We start from the raw sequence: 21,094 nt of genomic DNA, 5'->3' as shown, positions 1-21,094 counted from the left end.
CACAATGCTCTGCTCCTGGGCTTCCCTGGTAATGTATGATTGCCAGCACCTGTGGTGACACCTTTCTTATCAGTTATCTAGCTCCCCACAGGTGCTGGCAATCATACATTATCCATACCTCCCAGCATGCCCCTCTCCAGGAGGACACAATGCCCTGCTCCTGGACTTCCCTGGTAATGTATGATTGCCAGCACCTGTGGTGACACCTTTCTTGTCAATTGTCCAGCTCCCCACAGGTGCTGGCAATCATACATTATCCATACCTCCCAGCATGCCCCTCTCCAGGAGGACACAATGCTCTGTTCCTGGACATCCCTGGTAATGCATGATTGCCATCACAAGTGAAATAATTAGCTCCACCTGTGGATTTTGAAATGTGTCATTTAGTATTTAATGCACCTATCGGGTGAACTGGAAACCGTGAACTCTGTGGGGTCCTAAGGACCGAGTTTGAGAACCACTGATATGTTAATATTGATTCTTTTCTGGTGTCCATAGCACTCAATGCCCCAGGACCCCCCATATATATCAGTGTTGTATATACTTACTACTTTATATGATTAACTGTGTGGTTTTATTTTTAAACGTCAATTTTACTAAGCAATAAACAGTATTTGCAAAACTCTTGCATTTTGCATTCAGACAGATTTAAAAGGATAATAATCTCTAAAGGGAAACGAGCATGGGTTTTCTTGTACTATTATTGCCCCTTTAAATATGGCGGCACGATCTGCAATAACTGTGGCTTTGAAAATCCATTTCTTAGTAAATATACAGTACAATTAAGGAGGGTATGTATAGCAGATGTTCGGTTCTTCAGAAATCAGAATTCACACAAATTTTGGGACTCTGAACAAGACCTCGGTGCGGATCTCTCGACGAGATCCGATCCAGAGTTCCAGTTCCAAAAACCCAATCCAACCCAAAACACTCAGGGATAATTTTGCTAAAACCAAAACACAACGATAAATTAGAATTGAGATGCAGTCACTGGTCGACACCTGAAATAGGTCGACAATGGAAAGGTGGTGAGGTTTCCATTTTTTTTTTTTGGAGTCGACATGTGCCGACAGGTGGCATTTCATGCCCTATCATCCACTACGGCGCATTGAGAGAATAAAATAGTGTAGTAAGGCACAGTGTCTGAAGCCTAGCGAGAGGATGTGCTACACTTTGATGGTGTCCATGTTGACTGTGTCGGAATTTGGGACAAAGCATGAAAAACTCATGTTGACCTTTTTGATATTTCCAATGTCAACCTTTCAACCCTGTCGACCATAATGACCTGTTCCTATTCAGGTGTTGACCTAGATTTGGTAGACCCATACCCAAAACCAAAACACAGGGGTTAGAGAACGTCTCTAAAGCACCAAGTAATCTGCTTCTAACACACATTTTACAGGTTGTATTTGAAGAATGAGAGGTGCTGATTGGTCTGTACTTTATCTCTCTCTCCATGCATTGATACATTTCCCCCACTCCCCAAGTTTAGCTGGATTAACTATGTGTACCCAGCCTAATGTCCGGACCCTGCGTGCGGTTCACACAGGGAAATCAATCCATAATCACCCACCATCGAATGGATATTCCCCTGTTCACAGTCACCTAGTAAGTCTAGACTTAGGCGGCGCTGCGATTACTGTGGGGAGGAGGCTGCTGCTGACGTCAGTGGCCCCTCCCTCCCAATGGCCGGGCAACGCCTGTGTTTTCCGGGAACTCCCAGAAAACGCCGGCATTCCGTCTCCAAACTCCAGGCCTAGTGTTCATTCTAGCACCCGCCATATTTGAAAACCCATGCAGTTCCTCTTCCCTGCCTGGGGTGTCACTGTCTGCTGTAGTGCTTCTAGCACAGTGTGGTCTGTATATCAGCACTGATATCCAAACCAGACCTGTGCTAGAAACTGCATGGGTTTTCAAAGATGGCGGGTGCTAGAATGAACACTATGGCCCTTGTCCATTTAACTTACGAATGGCTAGCAAGGACTGTCTACGGTGTGCATGCGCAATCATGCGATAGTTGATTGGGCTGCTAATTTGCGGAGGAGCAAATGGGTCTGAATCGGACCTTTAATCTTAACTTGCAGTTCACGGTACTTTGTTTTGCTCTTTTATAATGTCTTTCTAGGTATACTGCCTCCGTGGCTCCTACGGTGTATTCGTACTGTAAGTGTTATGTCTTGTTGTGAGTTTAGTCCTTTGTGTCATGTATCCTGCGTCCTGTAGCTTGCTGGAGGCTGTGAATGTACGTGGCCGTAATCCGTGCACTAAACTGAAGGGTCACTTAGATTGGTGTAAACAACAGACAATTCCTCTTCCCGCTCATAGTGCGCCGTTATTGCTTATTAATGGTTGAAACCTATAAATAATTTTGCGTTTAAATTAGAATTGATCTGATTTCGTACATCAGCACTCACCTGTGTTCTCTACACCCTGAGTCCCGGTAATTCAGCGACTAGTAGCAATATCATTTGGGTCTTGGACATTCGCTTTGATGGCTTAGGTTGATGCCTGAAGAAGTTTGACATGGCTGAGGTCGGGAAGGTCGACAGGTTTTTGTCCCGAATGGATGGCGTCTAAGTGTACCGCGTCCCCTCACATGGCTCGCTACACATGGCACACTTCTGTTTTACCACCATACCGTAGTGGATGGTGGGGTATGAAGTACCGCCTGTCGGCTAAAAAAAAATTAGAAAAATTGATGTCGATCTCTGGACTGTCAACTTTCCCATTATCGAGCTAATGCTTTTGTCGACCTTCCGACACTTAGAGATGTTGACCTAAGCTTTGTCGACCTTCAATGGTTGACCCAATGTATGTCGAAATTCATACGGTCGACCTAGTGATCATGTTTTGGGAAAACAGCCAGGGGATCATAAGAAGATCGTAGGGAAAGCAGCGGGGACAGGGGGTGATGGTATCAGTTATTACATTCATTAGGGGAACAATGACCATAAAATATTAATCTGTGTATTTCTTTCAGGTCTTCAGCTGCTGGACTTGTTAACAAAATTAAGGTACATATTATAAAAATAATTTTAAAGTGTTTTGTACTTTTATTTTCATATTACTGTACATACATACTTCCTGCAGCCACTTCGGGGGGGCGGGGCTGAGCATTTCGTTAGGCCCTGCACCTAAGACAGGAGAGGATTTGCAGGTCCGCTGAGAAGGCGGAGCTGAATGAAGCGCTTCCATTCATTTAGCCCCACCCTCTGCCTGTGCCGCGGCGATTACCTGCGATTAATACACCATCCTATCCATCTGAGAAGGAAGCACCAGGCAGGATGTGGGAGAGCCGCCTACTCTTCCGTTGCTGCTGGGGACTACCCTCCTGCAGCTTCCAGTAGGGTAGACAAATATGTCCTACTAGAACATGGCAGTTAGGACATACTTGCTGAAATTTTATTATTCGTCCCCAGAAGAAACTTGAAGAGTAGAAGTAGGTGGGAGGTGATGGGGGCGGAGCTGGACCAGTTGCATCATTAGCCTGAGATCCTTCCAGATTTACATAGTGGGCAGAGTTAAAATAGCGAGATACAATAGAAATGCATCATTAGGCCCCACCCACTCTCGACGGACCACAGGGTTGAGGTACATTTCTTGACCATTCTTACATAGTTACATAGTAGTTATGGCTGAAAAAAGACTTGCGTCCATCTAGTTCAGCCTTTGTTTATTATCTTAACCCTTATATATATTATGTAGTGAATACTGATATTTTAAAGATTGTTATTTTTATTTGATTCTACCCACTTCACTAGGAAATGGGTGTAAAGCGGGTGTGGTGCCCACTCTCAGATGCTGGTCCTGAATTGGATGCACTAAGCTTCAAAAGTGATAAAATGGAGAGTAATAAACAACCAACCAATCAGCTCCTGTCTGACATTTTTCAAACACAGCCTGTGACATAGCAGGTAGGAGCTGATTGGCTGGCTGTTTATCTCTCTCCATTTTATCACTTTTGAAGCTTAGTGCATCCGGCCCGCTGTCTTTAGGAGACTCTGGTGGAGTAGACACGTATGAGTTAGGAGCTGCATTTTAATTGACTGATAATACAAATGAATAGCATTTTCTTATTGAAGCAGCTTATGTTGTTATATCGTTAAGTATTCCTATAATTCATCCAGAATCCTGTTACTCATAGTGCCTATTATATTGTGCACCAGTGGTATGATCCAGCCTGCTCACCTGCCTTATTACCCTTTATATCAGAGATCAGGAGGATGAGGATCTGCTAGTACAAGCGTATGTGTTTGAGGAAGCCAAGTCGGAGGACGATGAAGATCTCCTTAAAATATATGGAGGGATTGATATGAACAATCACCAAGAAGTTTTCAGTGCACTCTTTAATAAAGTAAGTGTTTCTCTAGCTTCTTTATGAAGCTTGATAAATCTGACCCTAAGTGTCTGTGTAGGCATACACTTCAGTAACACACCCAGGGGACCGACCATCTCCATGGGTCTAACCACCTCCCAGTTGCGCAGGCACCAGGTGTAGGCAACAGTACATCTGTGCATGGCTGAAAAATGGGTGTGACCTAGAATAAAGGGGAGTGGCCTCACAGGAGTCTACCATTGCTACCATAGGGGGGGGGGGTGAGAAGGGACAGACCCCAGTTATCTGGAGGACTAAATCTGACTTGCCTAAATATTTTGTATGTCTCTTGTGTAAAATGTATATTTTTATAATCTTTTGTAGGTAAGCTCTTCACCGTTATCGGTCCAACTGCTTTCCATTTTGCAAGGTCTCCTGAACTTCGATATTTCCCATTCTTCTTGTCCCTTACTCTGGGAGGCCTTGGAATTCGTGGTGAACCGAGCTGTATTGCTTGCAGATGACTGTACGTAATATGTAACCTACATCCACACCGCCACAGCCCAGAATACAACTTTCCAGCAATATTGTGCTGTATTATTATTATTATTATTATTATTATTATTATAGAACTTTACTTTTACAGACCTGTCCGAATTAGGCCCAAGTGTCCGTGTATGCAAACACTTCAGCGACACTCTTAACACGCCGCTGATGCCCCCTCCCGCCGGCAACAGCAAGTGTGTATGCGCCTTGCCGATGCCAGCACTGCACCGGTCCCCGTCGCTTCCAACTTCGCTGGGTACACCCATCGTCTAGTGGAGGAGTGGGCAATAAAGCGTCCCTCCAGCTGTTGATGAACTACACATCCCAGCATGCCTCACATCAGTTTCAGCATGGCCATATAGCAATACGAAGGCAAGGCATGCTGGGATATGTAGTTCATCAACAGCTGGAGGGCCGCTTATTGCCCACCCCTGGTCCAGTGTGTGCCCGGCTTTAATATGTATACCAAATTCTTTTGCAAAAAAAATACTCATGCTAAGTACATAATACACTATTAGCAAATTAAGAGGGCAATTCAATTCCACACGCTATTGAATAATCCCAGGAATGACTATAGCTATTCAATTTGCTGTGTGTTTCTGATCTAAATAATGCTGCGGTGTGACCTTTGCTGTCAACCTAATGTATTTTGACCTTCAGAGGGTAGACCTAGTGACCATATCCCCTAGTCTCCACCTTGAAATTCCCATGGATCATGGATCCAGCCTCAAGTCCTAGTAATGTCATAGGCAAATGCTTACGCTATCGCAGACCTAGGTTCACCCATGCACCGTTGGGGTCTCCTTGACATTTTGTGCATGCACAAAGGCCTCATTGGCTCAAATATTGGTACTAAGAGCACCCCTGAATCAAGCCCTTAGTACACTATTAGAGCGTTAAGATCCAAAAAAAAAAAAAAGTACTCAAGCACAAATGCCAGTGACTGTGGCGGGGCATCTAAACCATACCGGACGTCTTGCGGATTCGTTTCTGAGAACTCCTCTATGTTCAGTACACACAGTTCTCCAGTTTCAGGCTATTGCCTATTGATTGAATCAATTAAAATAATTCTGATACGGTCGTATTTAAAAGCGGTGTATATAGTTATTTCGGTGCTGATAAGCATATTGTAAACCTAGGTTATTTGTTTTATTAATAGTTTATAATTTTATTAAAAGTCTTCTTAAAATGTTCTTTTTCTGATAGGCAAAGGTAATACGCTGGATGAGGTCATGGATCGGCTCCTAACGTCCAAGAAACACCAAAGCAAACTGAAGACCAAAGACAGAAATGTTGAGAAAGTTCATAAAAGTATACAAACCGATAAACCCAAGGAAGAATCTTGTGAAGAAGACATGATAAGCAAATCACCAGGTCATCCGACAGATGAACATTTAAAAGCGGTTAAGGAGTCATCAATTGCTCAACCAGTTACAACAGCTGTTGAAAAGACTGCCCCACCTGTTAATGTATCAGATTCTTCATTGACTGCTGTTGGCACACAGTTCACACCACCACCACCACCTCCACTCCCATCTACTGGGGTGTCTCTTTCACCATCTCCCCTTCTCCCTGCAATAGATGGATTTCCCTCTCCTCCTCCCCCACTGCCAGGAATGGGTGGCTTTCCACCACCTCCTCCCCCACTACCCGGAATGGGTGGCTTTCTGCCATCACCTCCTCCCCCTCCACCACCCCCTCCGTTTCCGGGGATGAGTTGCTTTCCACCACCTCCTCCCCCACTACCAGGGATGGGTGGCTTTCCACCACCTCCTCCCCCACTACCAGGGATGGGTGGCTTTCCGCCACCACCTCCTCCCCTTCCAGGGACAGGGGGAATGCCGCCACCACCACCACCACCCTTTCCAGGGATGGGTGGCTTTCCACCACCACCACCTCCTCCCCTTCCAGGCATGGGGGGATTGCCACCACCACCACCTCCATTTCCAGGCATGGGTAGTGCACCTGCCCCACCTCCTTTTCCTGGTGTGAAACCACCCTCCGGAAGCTGTAATGAAGAAATTGTAGTTGCACGTGTGGATCAATCTTTGGGTTTCTCTAGACAACATTGCTTTAGAGGCAAGAGGCCATCATTGAAAATGAAAAAACTGAACTGGCAGAAACTCCCTCCTAACGTTGCCAAAGGTACGTTGCATAAGCTTTTCCCTGTACATTGGGTTTCAATGATTGTCCAATCCAAAATATTACTATTCCTTCAAGTACCTCCCACCCTAAAATCCATTACTCAGAATCTTCAAGAATCTGAAATTTAAAAAAAGAATAGTTAATGGCTTCAGCTTGGTCGGCGTTCCTAATCCTTAGCGCCAGTTTTGGACGGAAATCAGTCATTGCTTGCAGAGAAATAATTGAGTATATTCATTCTCTCATATGCAGAGTTATATGCATCTGGCGTTTTCTAGTAGTTCAGACTTGCCCCTACTTTATGCTTGGTGCAAGTAATATTTTGGAAACCGGTGGATTTATGCATCCGTCCACATGCCCTTCCTGAACTTTGCTGACATTAGAATGCAATGTTAGGCGTTCGTCTTTATTGCTCGTATCTTCAGAGCTTATACCATGCAAGACAGGCAACGTTGAATTCTGCATCAGCCCAAAGTGCCTACTCCTACAGTTACTGTGAAGGGCACTGCAAACCCATATAACAAGGAGGGGGGAAAGACTCACGTCATTTTTAACTGCATATAACTTGCAAAATATAATGGCACATTATGGAGACTGATCCCTAAAAGTGACCCAAAAAATTATGAGTAATTATGCATCTGCGATAATGGCAATACTATTGTTTGAGTAACAGTAAACTCAGAACATTTCTAACCTTTGTAGGTTCCCATAATGTGTTTAGAGATTACTGGAATCACAGGCAAATCATTTGTGGTGGAACCAATTCCGTCACCAAACCAGCTCAGAGGTGTTTCCGAGATGAAGCCAGCTCAGAGGCGTTTCGTTGAAGTGATACAGTCTTCACATTTCACTTTACTCTGCTATTCCGCAGAATATTATGCCACAGTACGGGGTCTATGTACTAAATTTTGGAGAGATTTAAAGTACCAGTCAATCAGCCAAATAACAGCCAGGATCTGATTGATTGCTACTTTATCAGTCTACAAAGCTTAGAACATAGACCCTTATGATTTTAAACCCGAATTTTTGCAGGGGTATGGGTCATTGGGTAGACCCAATTTACATCGCCATGCATTTGGTCTATAGAGCTTGGGTCAACATCTGAAATACAGAAGGTCAACATGGCCAAGGTTGACCCGATTGGAAGATCAACACAAGCATTAGGTCGACAATGGGAAGGCTGAGCGTCAAAAGGTCAACATGAATTCATGGGGGGGGTTTTTTGTCCTGAATGTCGACATGGGCAACGTCAAAGTGTACCCCTCGCATGGCTCTCTGAGCTCGGCACTTTATTTTTTCTCCCACTATGCCATAGTGGATGGTAGGAGATGAAATACGGCCTATCTCCTATCGGCACATGTCGGCTCAAAAACAACATGAAAAAATCAAGTTGACCTTTTGACTTTCAACCTTGCCTTTGTTGACCTAATTTCAGGTGTCAACCTTCATTGGTTGACCAAATGCATGTCGACCTTAGTAGGGTCAAACTAATGTCTGTATTCCCTTAACAGAATGCGTAGGTCTTGGCCAACTGTGCCATAATTGGTTTGCTCTCTGCTTTCAGATGGCCAGTCTATGTGGGCGTCTACAACCCCCTGTGAGGAAACCGTAGAACCCGACTATTCCAGCATTGAGCAGCTCTTTTGCCTCCCACAAGCTGTAGATAAAGCTAAAGGTTCATCAACAGTGAAGAAGCCGCCTAAAGAGGTACCACCATGCTCCGGAACCAGAACCACCACCAACCGCTTTCACCTACTGAGCTTTTTTCCTATTAACTTTGTTTTTTTGTAAACAGATTTCATTTTTAGATGCCAAGAAGAACCTCAACTTAAATATATTTTTGAAGCAGTTCAAATCGTAAGTTGTTCACTCGTTCATATGGGTACGTTCTTCCTTCTGAATATCTTCCGTCAGGCTCACTATGACCTAAATTGGGCAGTTGTGTAAGGACACATTCACTATATATATAAATATCAAATGTTCTACTTCCCGTTAATCCCACCAGACAGTCCGCTTTAAATACTATTTTTTGTATCTTTATTCTTTATTGGCACCATCAATTAAATGACAACATTTTAATATATCCATAAATACAGAGTTAAAATCTCGTCAAAATGACAGCTTCTGCAATGTATTTTCACTTTGAGCTGTGACCGTTTTTACTTTCACTTGACTGTTTTTAGCCCACAAACTCTACACCCAACCCCCAGTCCCTATCTGCTCCTACTTCTAAACTGTCGGCAAGGTCGACAATAGTTTTTCGTGTTTTTTTTTTTGTCCAGAATGTCTACATCAGGGGTGGGGAACCTTTTGGGGTCCAAGGGCCTTTTGCATTGAGGCATAATGCCTCGGGGGCCATTTAAAAAAATAATAATTACAAATCGTCCTGCGGCAGCCGTCCCATGCTCCAGCAGCTGCCGCAGGTTACGAGTCGCCGGTCTGTGTGGTCCGGCAGCTGTGTAGGGAGTCTCATACAGGGGAAATCTTGCGAGAGGTCAGTAGCTCTCGCAAGATTTCCCCTGTACTTGACTTGCTGTACAGCCATCGGGCGGGTGGGTGGGCCACGAGGACCGGCTCCGGGGGCCGTATACGGCCCGCAGGCCGGAGGTTCCCCACCGCTGGTCTACATGGACCACAGTCAATGTGAACCACGTCCCCTCGCATGGCTTGCTGCCCTTGGCACACTATTCTATTCTCCCTCCACACCCTAGTGAATAGTGGGGCATGAAATACCGCCTGTCGGCTCAAAAAAAACGTTGCCATTGTCGACCTAATGCTTGTGTGGACATTCCAACCCTTTCCACATTAGCTATGTTGACCTCTTTCTGGTGTTGACCTAATGACCGTATACTGTTGCAGCACACTGTCCATACACTGTCCATGGCGCCATGCCCCATTTACAAATGACGTTTTCTGAGCAACAGTAAAAGAGGTGATGGGTTTGGCAAGACGAGTGTTTACACATTGTGGTGGTACATCGTCCTGCGCAGTACACTTTAGCCAGCACACACCAGAATGTGTTCCTAGTAGTGTGTGTGTGTGTGTTTATTGTTTTCGCAGCTGGAGACGGACAAACAAGTTATGTAACTTCTGAATGTGACCTTTCTTCCAGCCCTAACGAAGACATCATTGGCCTGATTGAGAAAGGAGATCGCTCAAAGTTTGACATTGAGATACTGAAACAGTTCCTCAAGCTGCTTCCAGAAAAACATGAGGTGATCATCACTGGCGCTGACTGTAAATGTAAAATCTTCCATGCAATCTGCATAAACGAACAGTCTCACTTGTAATCGCTGCCAGTTGTGAGGAGGTGTGAGCACCGTCTCCTGGACCAGTAGTAGAAGGAGTAACATTGTCCTGGCAGAAAATCATTTTTTTGTTTTATTTTTTGTTTTCCTTTCCTTTTAGTAAATGTTCTATGCTGGGCCAGGTACTGTATTTGCGTTCTGCAGTAAGCCATTGGTGTATCTATAATAGGTGCTGAGTTTGCTGTCCACACCAGGCCTCCGAATCCAGGAGGACGGCATACCCTGCAGCTATTGTTTCTTTAATACTTGCCTCTCCGGAGTCCTGTGGTGGCGCTACAGCAGAAGCACAAACCACTGGGAAAATGGTGGGGCTGACTTTTTTTCCCCAGAGATTTGTGCACGCATAATAGATATGTCACCAAGAACATAGCAGTGGGACACCATGTTCAAGGAGGCCTAAAACTCTGCTTGCAGTTAGCACAGAAAAGCAATTGGCTGTGTTTGTGGCCCTTAGGATTCAGTGTTAGGGTTAGGGATACGCAGGAATCTACTCCTTAATGTATGGTGACACATATATCTGAGACACACAGCCCTCCTGGTTCCTGGCTTAATCCTTACATTGTCACTGTAGGGACTGCATTGATAGTGGTTTGTCATTCCCCTACAAACAGCTGATATTGCAGATTACATACATACTGTAACTCAATGTGAATGTCTATTTGGTCACCCATGTTACTGCGTACTGTGCCCATTACTTCCATTTGTCTTCCTGCTTTTAGGTGGAAAATCTTAAAGCTTTCCAAGAAGATAAATCCAAGTTATCAAATGTTGACCAGTTTTATTTGCTGCTCCTAGGTGTTCCCAAGTGAGTATATGCACAGTACTCTACTCTGTAGTAATAATTATATTGTGGCGTTGCACACAGTCGGCGGCTATTTCCAACCTGAGCTGGCCATTGTATATTTCCTACAATTCCTGTTTGGTTGTTCTCAAGAATTTGGCCACACTCGTGAGTATAATTGCAAAAAGCTCCTCAAATGGCTGAGGCACCGTGCCCAAAGCATGGCGAGCGAAGCGAGGGGCTGCGGTTCACTTCCAACTGTGTCGACATTCGGGTCAAAAAACAGTGAAAAAATCCCTGTCGACCGAAAGTCATGTTGACTTTTTCACCTGTACATTCTATATGTCGGGATTTTGTCCTTGTCTGTATTTTGACCCTGTCGGGATTTTGACCATCGGGATTTCATACCGAATCCAATGTACATGTGTGTGTAAATTATTGAAGTTTTTTTATTTTGTTTCTTCTTTTCCTGTAGATAGGATTTGTAGTGCAGCCAGTTGCAATGATGGAGGTATTGGTGACGCTATTTAATTTTCTTACGGACAATCTTTCCCATTGTATTTACCATTCTGTTTGTAGCTACCAGCTTCGGATTGAATGTATGCTGGCCTGTGAAGAAACTAATGTCATGATGGAAATGCTACACCCAAAGGCCAATGTGGTCAGCACCGCATGTGACGGTAATAATGGAGCTGGGGGGGGGGGGGGGGGGGGATTTATTTATTGTTTGTGAATTTAAATCGTGCATGCAAATATTGCTGTAGAGTTACTACATCCGGTGTATTTTTTTTGTTCCTAGATATCCTATCCAGCCATAGACTTCCACTGTTCTGTCAACTTATCCTGAAAGTTGGGAACTTTTTGAACTATGTAGGTATCTGGAATATTGAATGTGTTGCTCATCTCTCTTATATTATACAGGAAGTTGGGAACTGCGCCACCGGTGGTCCGACCGTAATGCAGAATGGCCTGATGTGTTTAGCATTCCTTGCCAATGCAGTTTCAAATCTGGAATTATAAATGTTAGAGGCTGGGTTTACCGGCAGCTCCTCCTCCATTCACGGGGGGAGATGTACTAAGCCCTGGAGACTAATAAGGGGGAGAAACAGAAAGTAGCAACCGGTTGCTCCAATGCTTAGTACACCTGCCCCTCTATGAATTAGAGGAACTTTTATAAACCCCTCCTTGCACCAACAAACCCCCACCCACATTTTAAAACCAATTCCCCACTTATATATAAGGTAGTGGGACATGACCCTAACAGAGCCAGTTTAAGACAATGTGACCCTAGGAAAGTCACTGGTTTGGGGAAAATATACACCTTTTGTTGCCCAGTGTGTATGCTACTCAACGACAAATGATATGCATTCCCATGGGTTGTCAACAACCCGCCCCATCAGCTCCACATGTACAGACAAGGGAGCACTTCATTAACGAGGGTCATGCTGCAGAATGCGTCGCTCTCACTCTTCCTGCCCCGCTCCTTTTTTCCCGTCGCTTCCTCCTGCTGGCATTGGCCAGTGTATATGGGCCACTAGACTGTCAGTTCCAATAGACACAATGCATGCCGTACCGGCCGAGATTGAATAGTGTGTAGCCACACCTTACTTTAATCTGCTACTTTTATACAAATTATTTTGTGCCAAATGAAAATTTGGAATTCATTCAATCGCTACTCATGTCTATGGCCTCCCAGTTCCATACAAGGTGGTGCAATAAACTAAATGTACTCAGCCACTAGTGGATCATGTATCAGACTGACTGCATTTCTTTCTTCAACTGTCCTGTAGGGAAGTCACACAGGAAATGCCAATGGCTTCAAAATAGGCACTTTACTGAAACTGACGGAGACCAGAGCCAATCAGACGCGTATAACGCTACTGCACCATATCTTAGAGGTAACTGTGTCCGCTGTGCTACATCCTACTAAGTGTTCTCTGTGTAATGTTAGCCCAGAACATTTATACTAGTAACACCGCTCAGTCCAAGTGGATGGGTGTGGTATAACTTGCCGACGGTCGTTCTTCCGACATTGGAATCCCGACTGTCAGGAGCCTGACAGGGGTGAGCGCATTTATGCCTCGCTACGCTCGTCACCTACTCTATTTTCCCTCTATAGGGGTCTTGGCGGATAACTGTAATAGGTTTTCCAGGCCATATATTTAACAAATGTTCTTCATTTTCTTCTCTTTCAGGAAATTGAAGGGAATCACACCGATCTTCTTGAGCTTCCAAATGACCTAGAGAAAGTGGCCAAAGCTGCTGGGTAAGAGCAGAGTATGTTTCTGTAGGATTCCATAAACCCCTTCGGCAATGGTGACAAAGCTTATGGCAGTCCTGGCCAACCTGTGGCGCTCCAGCTTTTGTGAAGCTACACATCCCGGCATGCATTGCCACAGTTTTAGCATTCTTTAATAGCAAACTGTGGCAAGGCATGCTGGGACTTGGAGTTTCAAAAATACTTGCCAGTGGCGTCACTAGAGGAAATGGAGTTGCCGGTGCCATGCGCTGTACTGTAACGTTTCATGCAGTACCTCCTGTGTAGGAGCTGGTACTTGTAATCACAGCACACACTGGGCCTAGACCCCCACAATGATGAAAATTGTAAGTTAAACGAAAGCTTCCGATACCTACCTCGCCTCACTCTGAGTTAAGACCTTTTTTATTAAAAAATCTCTTTTAAATGATCGTTTTATTTCACAAACATTATTTTATATTAATCTATTCTCCCCCATTCCATACTACTGTACTTCTTAAGCACTTTATACCAGGGACATGCGGTGGGGTAAATGGCTGAAGAGTACCTGGCAAGTAACAGAGACAGATTTGCACCCAATTTATGAGCCATGGGGTACATTTGGGCATTATACACAAGTGCAGAAGTATACACTGCTGGAGATTCGCTGAGTTTTAATAAGAGATGTAAAGAAAAAGTAGCCAGGTGAGGCACTGCCTCACCTGCCATAGACATTTACTCCAGAGTTTCGACTATAAAAATAAGATTTTTATATATATTTTTTTTTGTATATTTGACATACTTTATAGCCTCAAAACTCCAGCGTATATGTTAGTATGACAGGAAAGGCTGTGCCTCACCTGCCTCACCCCACCGCACGCCACTGCTTTATACAGATGGTGCCAGGCTCATACAGCCCGCTGTCAGCACACCATTCAACAAGGTGAGGTAGGTATCAAAAGATGCCCAACATGTTTGGTCGATGAGACTTCTTTCTGTTTTCAAAAGTGGCGAATTCTAGTTGGCTGTTGCCTTTTACACCGCCTTTGTTTTTCTGATACTGTGCTCATGTGCCATGTTAATATTTGATCTTAGATTTGTTATTTTCTCCATCTCACCAGACCTTCTTTCCATTCTTTGTTTTCCAGTGTTAATATAGACAATATATATAGTGAAACAAGCAGCAATCAAAAAAGGTTAAAAGACTTGCTAAGTAAAATATCCACATCGACAAACGATGTAAAGGAACAGTACGAAAAATGTGTTCAGGTGAGTGTGTAATATATAATATAAAATTCCCATGTACAGAGGCGGATGTAGACCTCACCGGGGCCCCCGGCAAGATACCGGTTTGGGGCCCTCCTCCCTCAAAAAATCCAGAGCACTATATTTTTGCTGCTGATTGCAAGGGGCACCGAGAGTACTTTGATGTGTACACGGTCTACTGATAAATGCTCAGCTGCATGAACATCGGCATTGCGAAAAAATCAGGCTCTAGATATTTTGGAAGTTGGCTTAATACCGGTGTCACATTGAATGTAAACTGACTGTCCACATACAGCGGATTCGAACATTTTGTGTGTCCAAACTATTATCAAAGGGACAGTGGGCGGGTCCATGTGATGTCATAATGTCACGCAATAGTTGTGCAGTGCTCCTCCTTTATTTTGGATGGCCAGGACATCTTTATGGGGCCATTTGGCATCTTCTGGGCCCTAGGCAGGCTCCTAGGTTGCTTGTGAAAAATATACCTGAGTGGACAGACTGATAAGTGTTTGGACTGTCCAGCATGTGCAGCAAATATATTCTTAGGTGATATATAGAATGTATTCGTGTCACCGTAAAAGTTTTTTGGGAGGACATGTTGAAGTGGTCTGGGGTAGAACCTGTGAGCCCTTTCCACCACTAAGGTGGAGAACACATATCTTCAAGAAACATGTTCTGGTCTCGGGCAAACTGCCGGCCTACCAAATGAGTGTTGCTTCTCCGCAACTTATTCTCCAGGTCTTCAGCATGCCTTTTTATAGCAGGCCAACATAAGATTAACCACCACGCCACGGTCAACTTGTTCTGCTGGCAAAACCCTTCTTCTGGAGGAAGGTCGTTGCACACATACGAGACCTCTGTTAACTTTTATTTTGGGCGGAGATAGGAGTGTATGGAATGTTGGATGTGTGCAGGTGCAGAATAGCCCATGAGGTGGGAAATGCTGGATCATCCGTATGATTCTATACCCTATGGTGTCTGTAGGACTGCATTGACTCGATGAAGAACCTGGTGCAAGAGCTGGAAATTATTTCTCAAAAGAAAAAGAAGTTGGCAGATTATTTATGTGAAGATCCAACAAGGCTTTCGCTTGAAGAGACATTTAGTACCATGAAGACGTTTAGGGACCTCTTTCTGAAAGCAAGAAAGGTTTGTAGCTATAAAACTAAATTTATATATAAGGGTTGTTTTGTGTAGTTGACGTGGGAAAAATTATTTTGTAAAAAAAAAAATTAAAAAACCAGAGATGCCAATGAAGAGGCTCCCGGAGGCCGTCATGGACACCGGGGGACGAGGTAAGTATGAAAGGGGGGGGGGACCCGAAATATTCATAAAAACCATGTTTGGGGGGTTTTTTTCACTAAGGGAGTCCCGACCTGTATTATTTTTGATAATTGTGAGCTCAAGGCACGCCTGCCTGCTGACCTGACTTTTCCTGGATTTATCCCAATATTCATGCAGAGCCAATAGGCTGTGGTTTGGGTGATCGGAGTGTTCTACTGTATGGTTGATTGAAAATGTGGCGTATTTTGTGTAATGTAGGTGGGGATATGACACACAGGGATTTGAAAAAGTTTATGAAAGGTTTCATTCATACTATGGGTGACTAGACTAACACCATGCATCACAATACTGACAGTGCTGTTGGCATTGACGGAGAATATGTCCAAACCTAGAGTACTCCCATATAATTTACCTTAACCAACAAATCACTCACTTTCTACAGAACATCTAAAATCTCATTCAGGTTGTTCGCTAAACTGCGTATACTCGCAGCCCAGCAAACAAGTCTGCACCACCGGTGAAATATGGTTTCTATTTCTGAATATCACCGGGGAGATTGCTGGATAAAACTGGTGTAAAGTGCACTCATCAGGCAACAGAGCGGTGCAAAGAGTTAAGCGATGCGTAGGGAGATGTTGAGAAAGATCTTGGGCCTTAGTCTAGTGTGTTGATTTCTCGGGACTCCACCCATAACACATGTCCTTAAGATCTGACGCAATGTGAGTATTTCAGGGAGGGACGAAGGTGTGGGCCAATAGTAATGAGTTGGTCTAAACAATATCCTCTACAGCACACCTCCTCCACCCCCCACCCCCCGCCAAATATTACACTATTCCTTCCAGTTAGCCTCCCACCAATGCATTACCCACAGGTCGCCACAACTGCACAGACCCTACTAGTACCCCCTAAGGCACGTCTTTAAAAAAAATAAAATAATAATCCTAGGGCTATGTATTAATAATGGGATACGGTCATTGGGTCACCAGCATGTTGGTCCACAGTCATTCGGTCGACATGAGTCTAGGTCGACAGGGTCATATGTTCGACATGGGGTTTTTCACTTTTTTCTGAGCCGACATGTGCCGACAGGCGGTATTTCATGCCCTACCATCCACTAGGGCATGGAGAGAGAATAAAATAGTGTGCCGAGCGCAGCGAGGCACCGTGCCCGAAGTATGGTGAGCGCAGCGGTGCTACGTTTCAGTTTCCATGTCGACATTTGCGACAAAAAAATGTGAAAAACCCCATATCGACCTTTTGACTGTCGACTAATGACCTATCGACCTAACCCAAGTCGACCTAGACTTATGTCGACCTAATGACTGTCGGCCAACATTGTGGCAACCTAATGATACATTTGGTCTACAGCATGATGGTTAACATGGCTTTAGGTCGACATGGGGTTTTTGTTTTTTCAGCTGACATGTGCCGACAGGCGGTATTTCATGCCCTACCATCCACTAGGGTGTGGTGGTAGAATTAAACAGTGGTACGCTGCGAGGAAACACTGTGCACTTTAACCAATGTCCATGTTGACTGTGTCGACATTCGGGTCAAAAAACCCATATTGACGGTCGACCTACCCCATGTTGACCTAATGTTTGTGTCGGCCTTGACCCATGTCGACCCACAACCATGTCGACCATCATGCTGTAGACCAAATGATCCCAACCCAATGATCCATACCCTTAATAACATAAGAGGATATGTATAACACGCAACATAGGGAAAGCTTTTTCTTTAATGGGGGGAGGGGGGTTATTTGCTTTGTTTTTTTACCATTTCATTTATGTTTTTAGAAATAAATGTTGTCTTGTTATATAGGGCTAGATGTACTAAGCTTGAAAAAGTGATAAAATGGAGAGTGATAAACAGCCAGCCAATCAGCTCCTACCTGCTATGTTACAGGCTGGGTTTGAAAAATAACAGGTATGAGCTGATTGGCTGTTTTTTTATCACAGTTCATTTTATCACTTTTGAAGCTTGATACATCTGGCCCATAATCCGTTATGTTCATATTGCAATGTATCATCTCTTTATGATAAAGAATTCTGGGGAGATGTATGCGGCCGTGATCAGAGAGGAGAAGTTGCCCGTGGCAACCAGTCAGCTGTATAATTTTACAGAATGCACTTGATAAATGTTTCTTCAAAGCTGATTGGTTACCATAGCACAGTTCCTCCCTCGTATCACTGCTTCATACATCTCCCCCTGTGCGTGGATCCTCTTCTAGCAGCGGGTTTATTATCGACAGTCACTCCTGTCTACACAATGCAGAACTAAAAATCATTTCTACTTAGGAAAATAAAGATCGGAAAGACCAGGCGGTTAAGGCCGAAAAAAGGAAAAAGCAGCTTGAAGAAGACGAAGCAAAGAGACAGAAAGGAGAAAATGGAAAAATCAGTGAGTTACATTCGTAGTTGTGGTGTCCTGTAGTCATACATCTGCTCTATGCAATAACGTCACACCGTTATACATACGCCGTCTCTGGAACACCAGCTTTTTGTAGCAAAAGAAAACTTTGCTCCTCTTATTGTGGATTCTAATGAAGCTTGGAGAGTTTTCTAGCAGCAGCCAATCGGCTCCTGTAATTTTTCAAACACAGCCTGTAACATGGCAGTGAAATTCTGATTGGTTGAAATTTTATCTCTGGCCAAGATTTGATGTGCTCCATACGGAAGAACCAATTTGTGGTCCCATCTCTGAGACCGTGCTATCGTTAGGAAATCCTAGGCAGACGAAGATTGGAAGTTGCCTTAAACCCTTCCTGCAGCGCTGGCCGCTGAGTTGGAGGAGGAGTACTGTACTGTAGTCAGCAGCTTTTTACATGGAATTCTGCAAGTTGTTGCACCTCCATGTCTGTTATGGGCTGGAAGGGTGCCTGCTAAGGCAAGTAGTCATGAGTGTGGAGCACGGCTACTTACTGCATAGGTAAGTAGCAGTGTTACTTAGGCCTCAGGGAATGCAGGTCTGTTCTGGAAGGTACCGTATGGCTGGCACTGTATTGGGACTGCTGAATCTTGGTGAACAAGCCGGTTTTCAGTGGCTGCAATGGAACCTGTTGCAATGTGATCAACAAGCTTCATTTTATTATGAGAGAATTCACAAGTTGTGGGTTACATCCGCCGGCGTAACTGGGGCTCCACATCCCAAGCGGTGGCACGGTGGAGCAGGCTCCATAGGGTGCAGGATCCTGGTGTTGTAGCCTGTGGGAGCCGGAGGACGGATACAGGGGGAGGCGAGGTGGTACCTGGGCAGCGTGAAGCACCCAGGGGCTGTGGGTGCAGCGGCAGAGCGGGCAGTCCGCAGTGTCTGGGAAGCACTGAGTGAACGGACACTGCGGACAGCGACGGCAGCAGTGGCGTAACTAGAAATTTAGCTCCCCCCTGCAAAAAAAAGTTTGGTGCCCCCCCCATTTTTGGTAAAACAACACTGACAGGGCAGCGCAGGCACACACACTGACAGCACAGATACAGAATAAACAGTTCCCCTACACAGAGGCCCTGCTGAAATATTGGGATGAAAATGAGGTGCCCTGCAGCAGCACGCACCCATACCCTGCAGCAGCACCCTTTGCCCTGTCCACGCTGTATGCACGCTGTTGGCAGGGAGCAGCCACCTGCACTCCCCCTCCTCCCTCCTGCGATGCCAGCAGTGCTGTGACTGAGTCTGATGCACCCACACTCCCCACATCCAGCAGGCGGGGACACATCAGCCCAGGGCCGGTGCAAGGTTCACACTGACGCCCCTCCTTTCTCTCTATGGTATACGGTCATTGACACTATTAAGGTGAACATACATTGGATTGACCATTGAAAGTCGACATGCCTAAGGTTGACAGGGTCAAAAAGTCAACACATGCATTAGGTCGACATTGGGAAGGTCGAGATGGGCTTTCAGGGGTTTTTTGAGCCGATGTGCTGACAGGTGGTGTTGCATGCCCCACCATCCACTAGGGTGTGAAGGGAGAATATAATAGTGTGCTGAGTGCTGCGATCCATGCGAGGGGATGAAGTGCACTTTTTCTGTCGACATTCGGAACCTTACATCCAGAAACCAGGATAAAGGAAAAGGTGGACTTGCTCAAATAGTGAATGTATATAAAAAGGCAAAAAACAATGTTTAGCCATGTGCAATAAATGTCACATTTAAAGGGCAGCAGCCCTTTTCCTCAGGATCTATGGCAGTTTCCATATAGTGCAGAGTGCATGGTGAGTGCAGCGCGCAGTGTGCCAGCAGTAGTATAGATGCAGGGCCCCTCCACTGTCCAGATCCCCATCTGCCCACTATAATATGCCCCAGCTGTGATTGGGAGAACGGAGCTCTCTCCTCTCAGCCTCCGGTAGTAGCAGAGGGGAGGGAAGCACATATATGTGTTGGCTGACCTCACTCAGGAAATGAAAGTACAGTATATCATTGCAGATGCAGCAGAGTGTATATTTATGTAGACACAGGCACACAGTGAGTGCATTACTCTACTTACTTACCCTCAGGTAGGAACCAGCCTCAGCTGCTCCCAGCAGTGCAGCACAGCTCCTCGTCGTCTGTCTTCTCTAGGGGGCGGAGCTACACAGTACCCGGCTGGGAGTGAAGGAGACAGCAGCAGTGGACGTTAGCTGACATGCTGGCTGTGTCTAGTACCAGCACAAAACCTGTAGTAGACCAGCAGCTGCCTTCACTATCAATTGAGTTCCTTTTCCCCCCAGAAACAGCTTTCTGTTTATGATGGACAGCTGTGGGGGGCGCCCTCTAGTGGCAAGCACCATAGGCAGCTCTGACCCTGCATCAGCCCCGTCCTCCCACCCTCTAGCCTGCGATGTCAGGCTGTCACACTCACTCAGTGTGCCGGCGCCCACGCAGCCCCCGCTCCTCCAAGCAGCAGCGGGGGCTGCCTTACAGTATCTACGCCACTGGACGGCAGAATTAAATATTTAACAGTCTGCGCACTGGAACAAAACCTGGAACATTTTCGGGAGTGCCACTGAAGGGGTAAAGATTATCCAGGTATAAAGGCACAAGTAATTCAAGTAGTACCACAGTCCTTTTGATTCATCCATCTGTGCTCAAGCATGACTATCCTTATAATGTGGACTGTTAAGGTGCCTTAGGACTGCGTTTGGGACACTCTAAGGATTACAGTCTCCATTTCCATGAAGCGGTAGCAACATCCTCTCTACATAGGACCCTGGAAAAGACCTGCAGTATCGCTAGTTCTT

At 45.1% G+C, this 21,094-nt stretch overlaps 1 protein-coding gene across 7 annotated transcripts in view; it reads left to right on the top strand.

Annotated features, from left to right (window-relative positions):
* INF2 (inverted formin 2) overlaps positions 1–21,094 on the top strand; it is a 93,155-nt gene that overhangs the window by 59,959 nt on the left and 12,102 nt on the right. For all 7 annotated transcript variants that reach the window (XM_083167807.1, XM_083167805.1, XM_083167804.1 and 4 more), the window contains 15 exons: positions 2,981–3,014; positions 4,213–4,354; positions 4,700–4,841; positions 6,068–7,006; positions 8,568–8,710; positions 8,799–8,860; positions 10,116–10,218; positions 11,031–11,116; positions 11,672–11,772; positions 11,892–11,962; positions 12,883–12,990; positions 13,288–13,358; positions 14,477–14,597; positions 15,579–15,743; positions 18,179–18,281. In XM_083167807.1, the coding sequence (XP_083023933.1) occupies positions 2,981–3,014; positions 4,213–4,354; positions 4,700–4,841; positions 6,068–7,006; positions 8,568–8,710; positions 8,799–8,860; positions 10,116–10,218; positions 11,031–11,116; positions 11,672–11,772; positions 11,892–11,962; positions 12,883–12,990; positions 13,288–13,358; positions 14,477–14,597; positions 15,579–15,743; positions 18,179–18,281 (2,391 nt within the window). The remainder of the gene's footprint in view (positions 1–2,980; positions 3,015–4,212; positions 4,355–4,699; positions 4,842–6,067; positions 7,007–8,567; positions 8,711–8,798; positions 8,861–10,115; positions 10,219–11,030; positions 11,117–11,671; positions 11,773–11,891; positions 11,963–12,882; positions 12,991–13,287; positions 13,359–14,476; positions 14,598–15,578; positions 15,744–18,178; positions 18,282–21,094) is intronic.

This window comes from Crinia signifera, chromosome 12 (assembly GCF_055691185.1).
Source record: "Crinia signifera chromosome 12, ASM5569118v1, whole genome shotgun sequence".
NCBI classification, from domain to species: Eukaryota; Metazoa; Chordata; class Amphibia; order Anura; family Myobatrachidae; genus Crinia; species Crinia signifera.
Note: the sequence above shows the minus strand (reverse complement) of the source record. Positions and strands in the feature narration are given on the sequence as shown.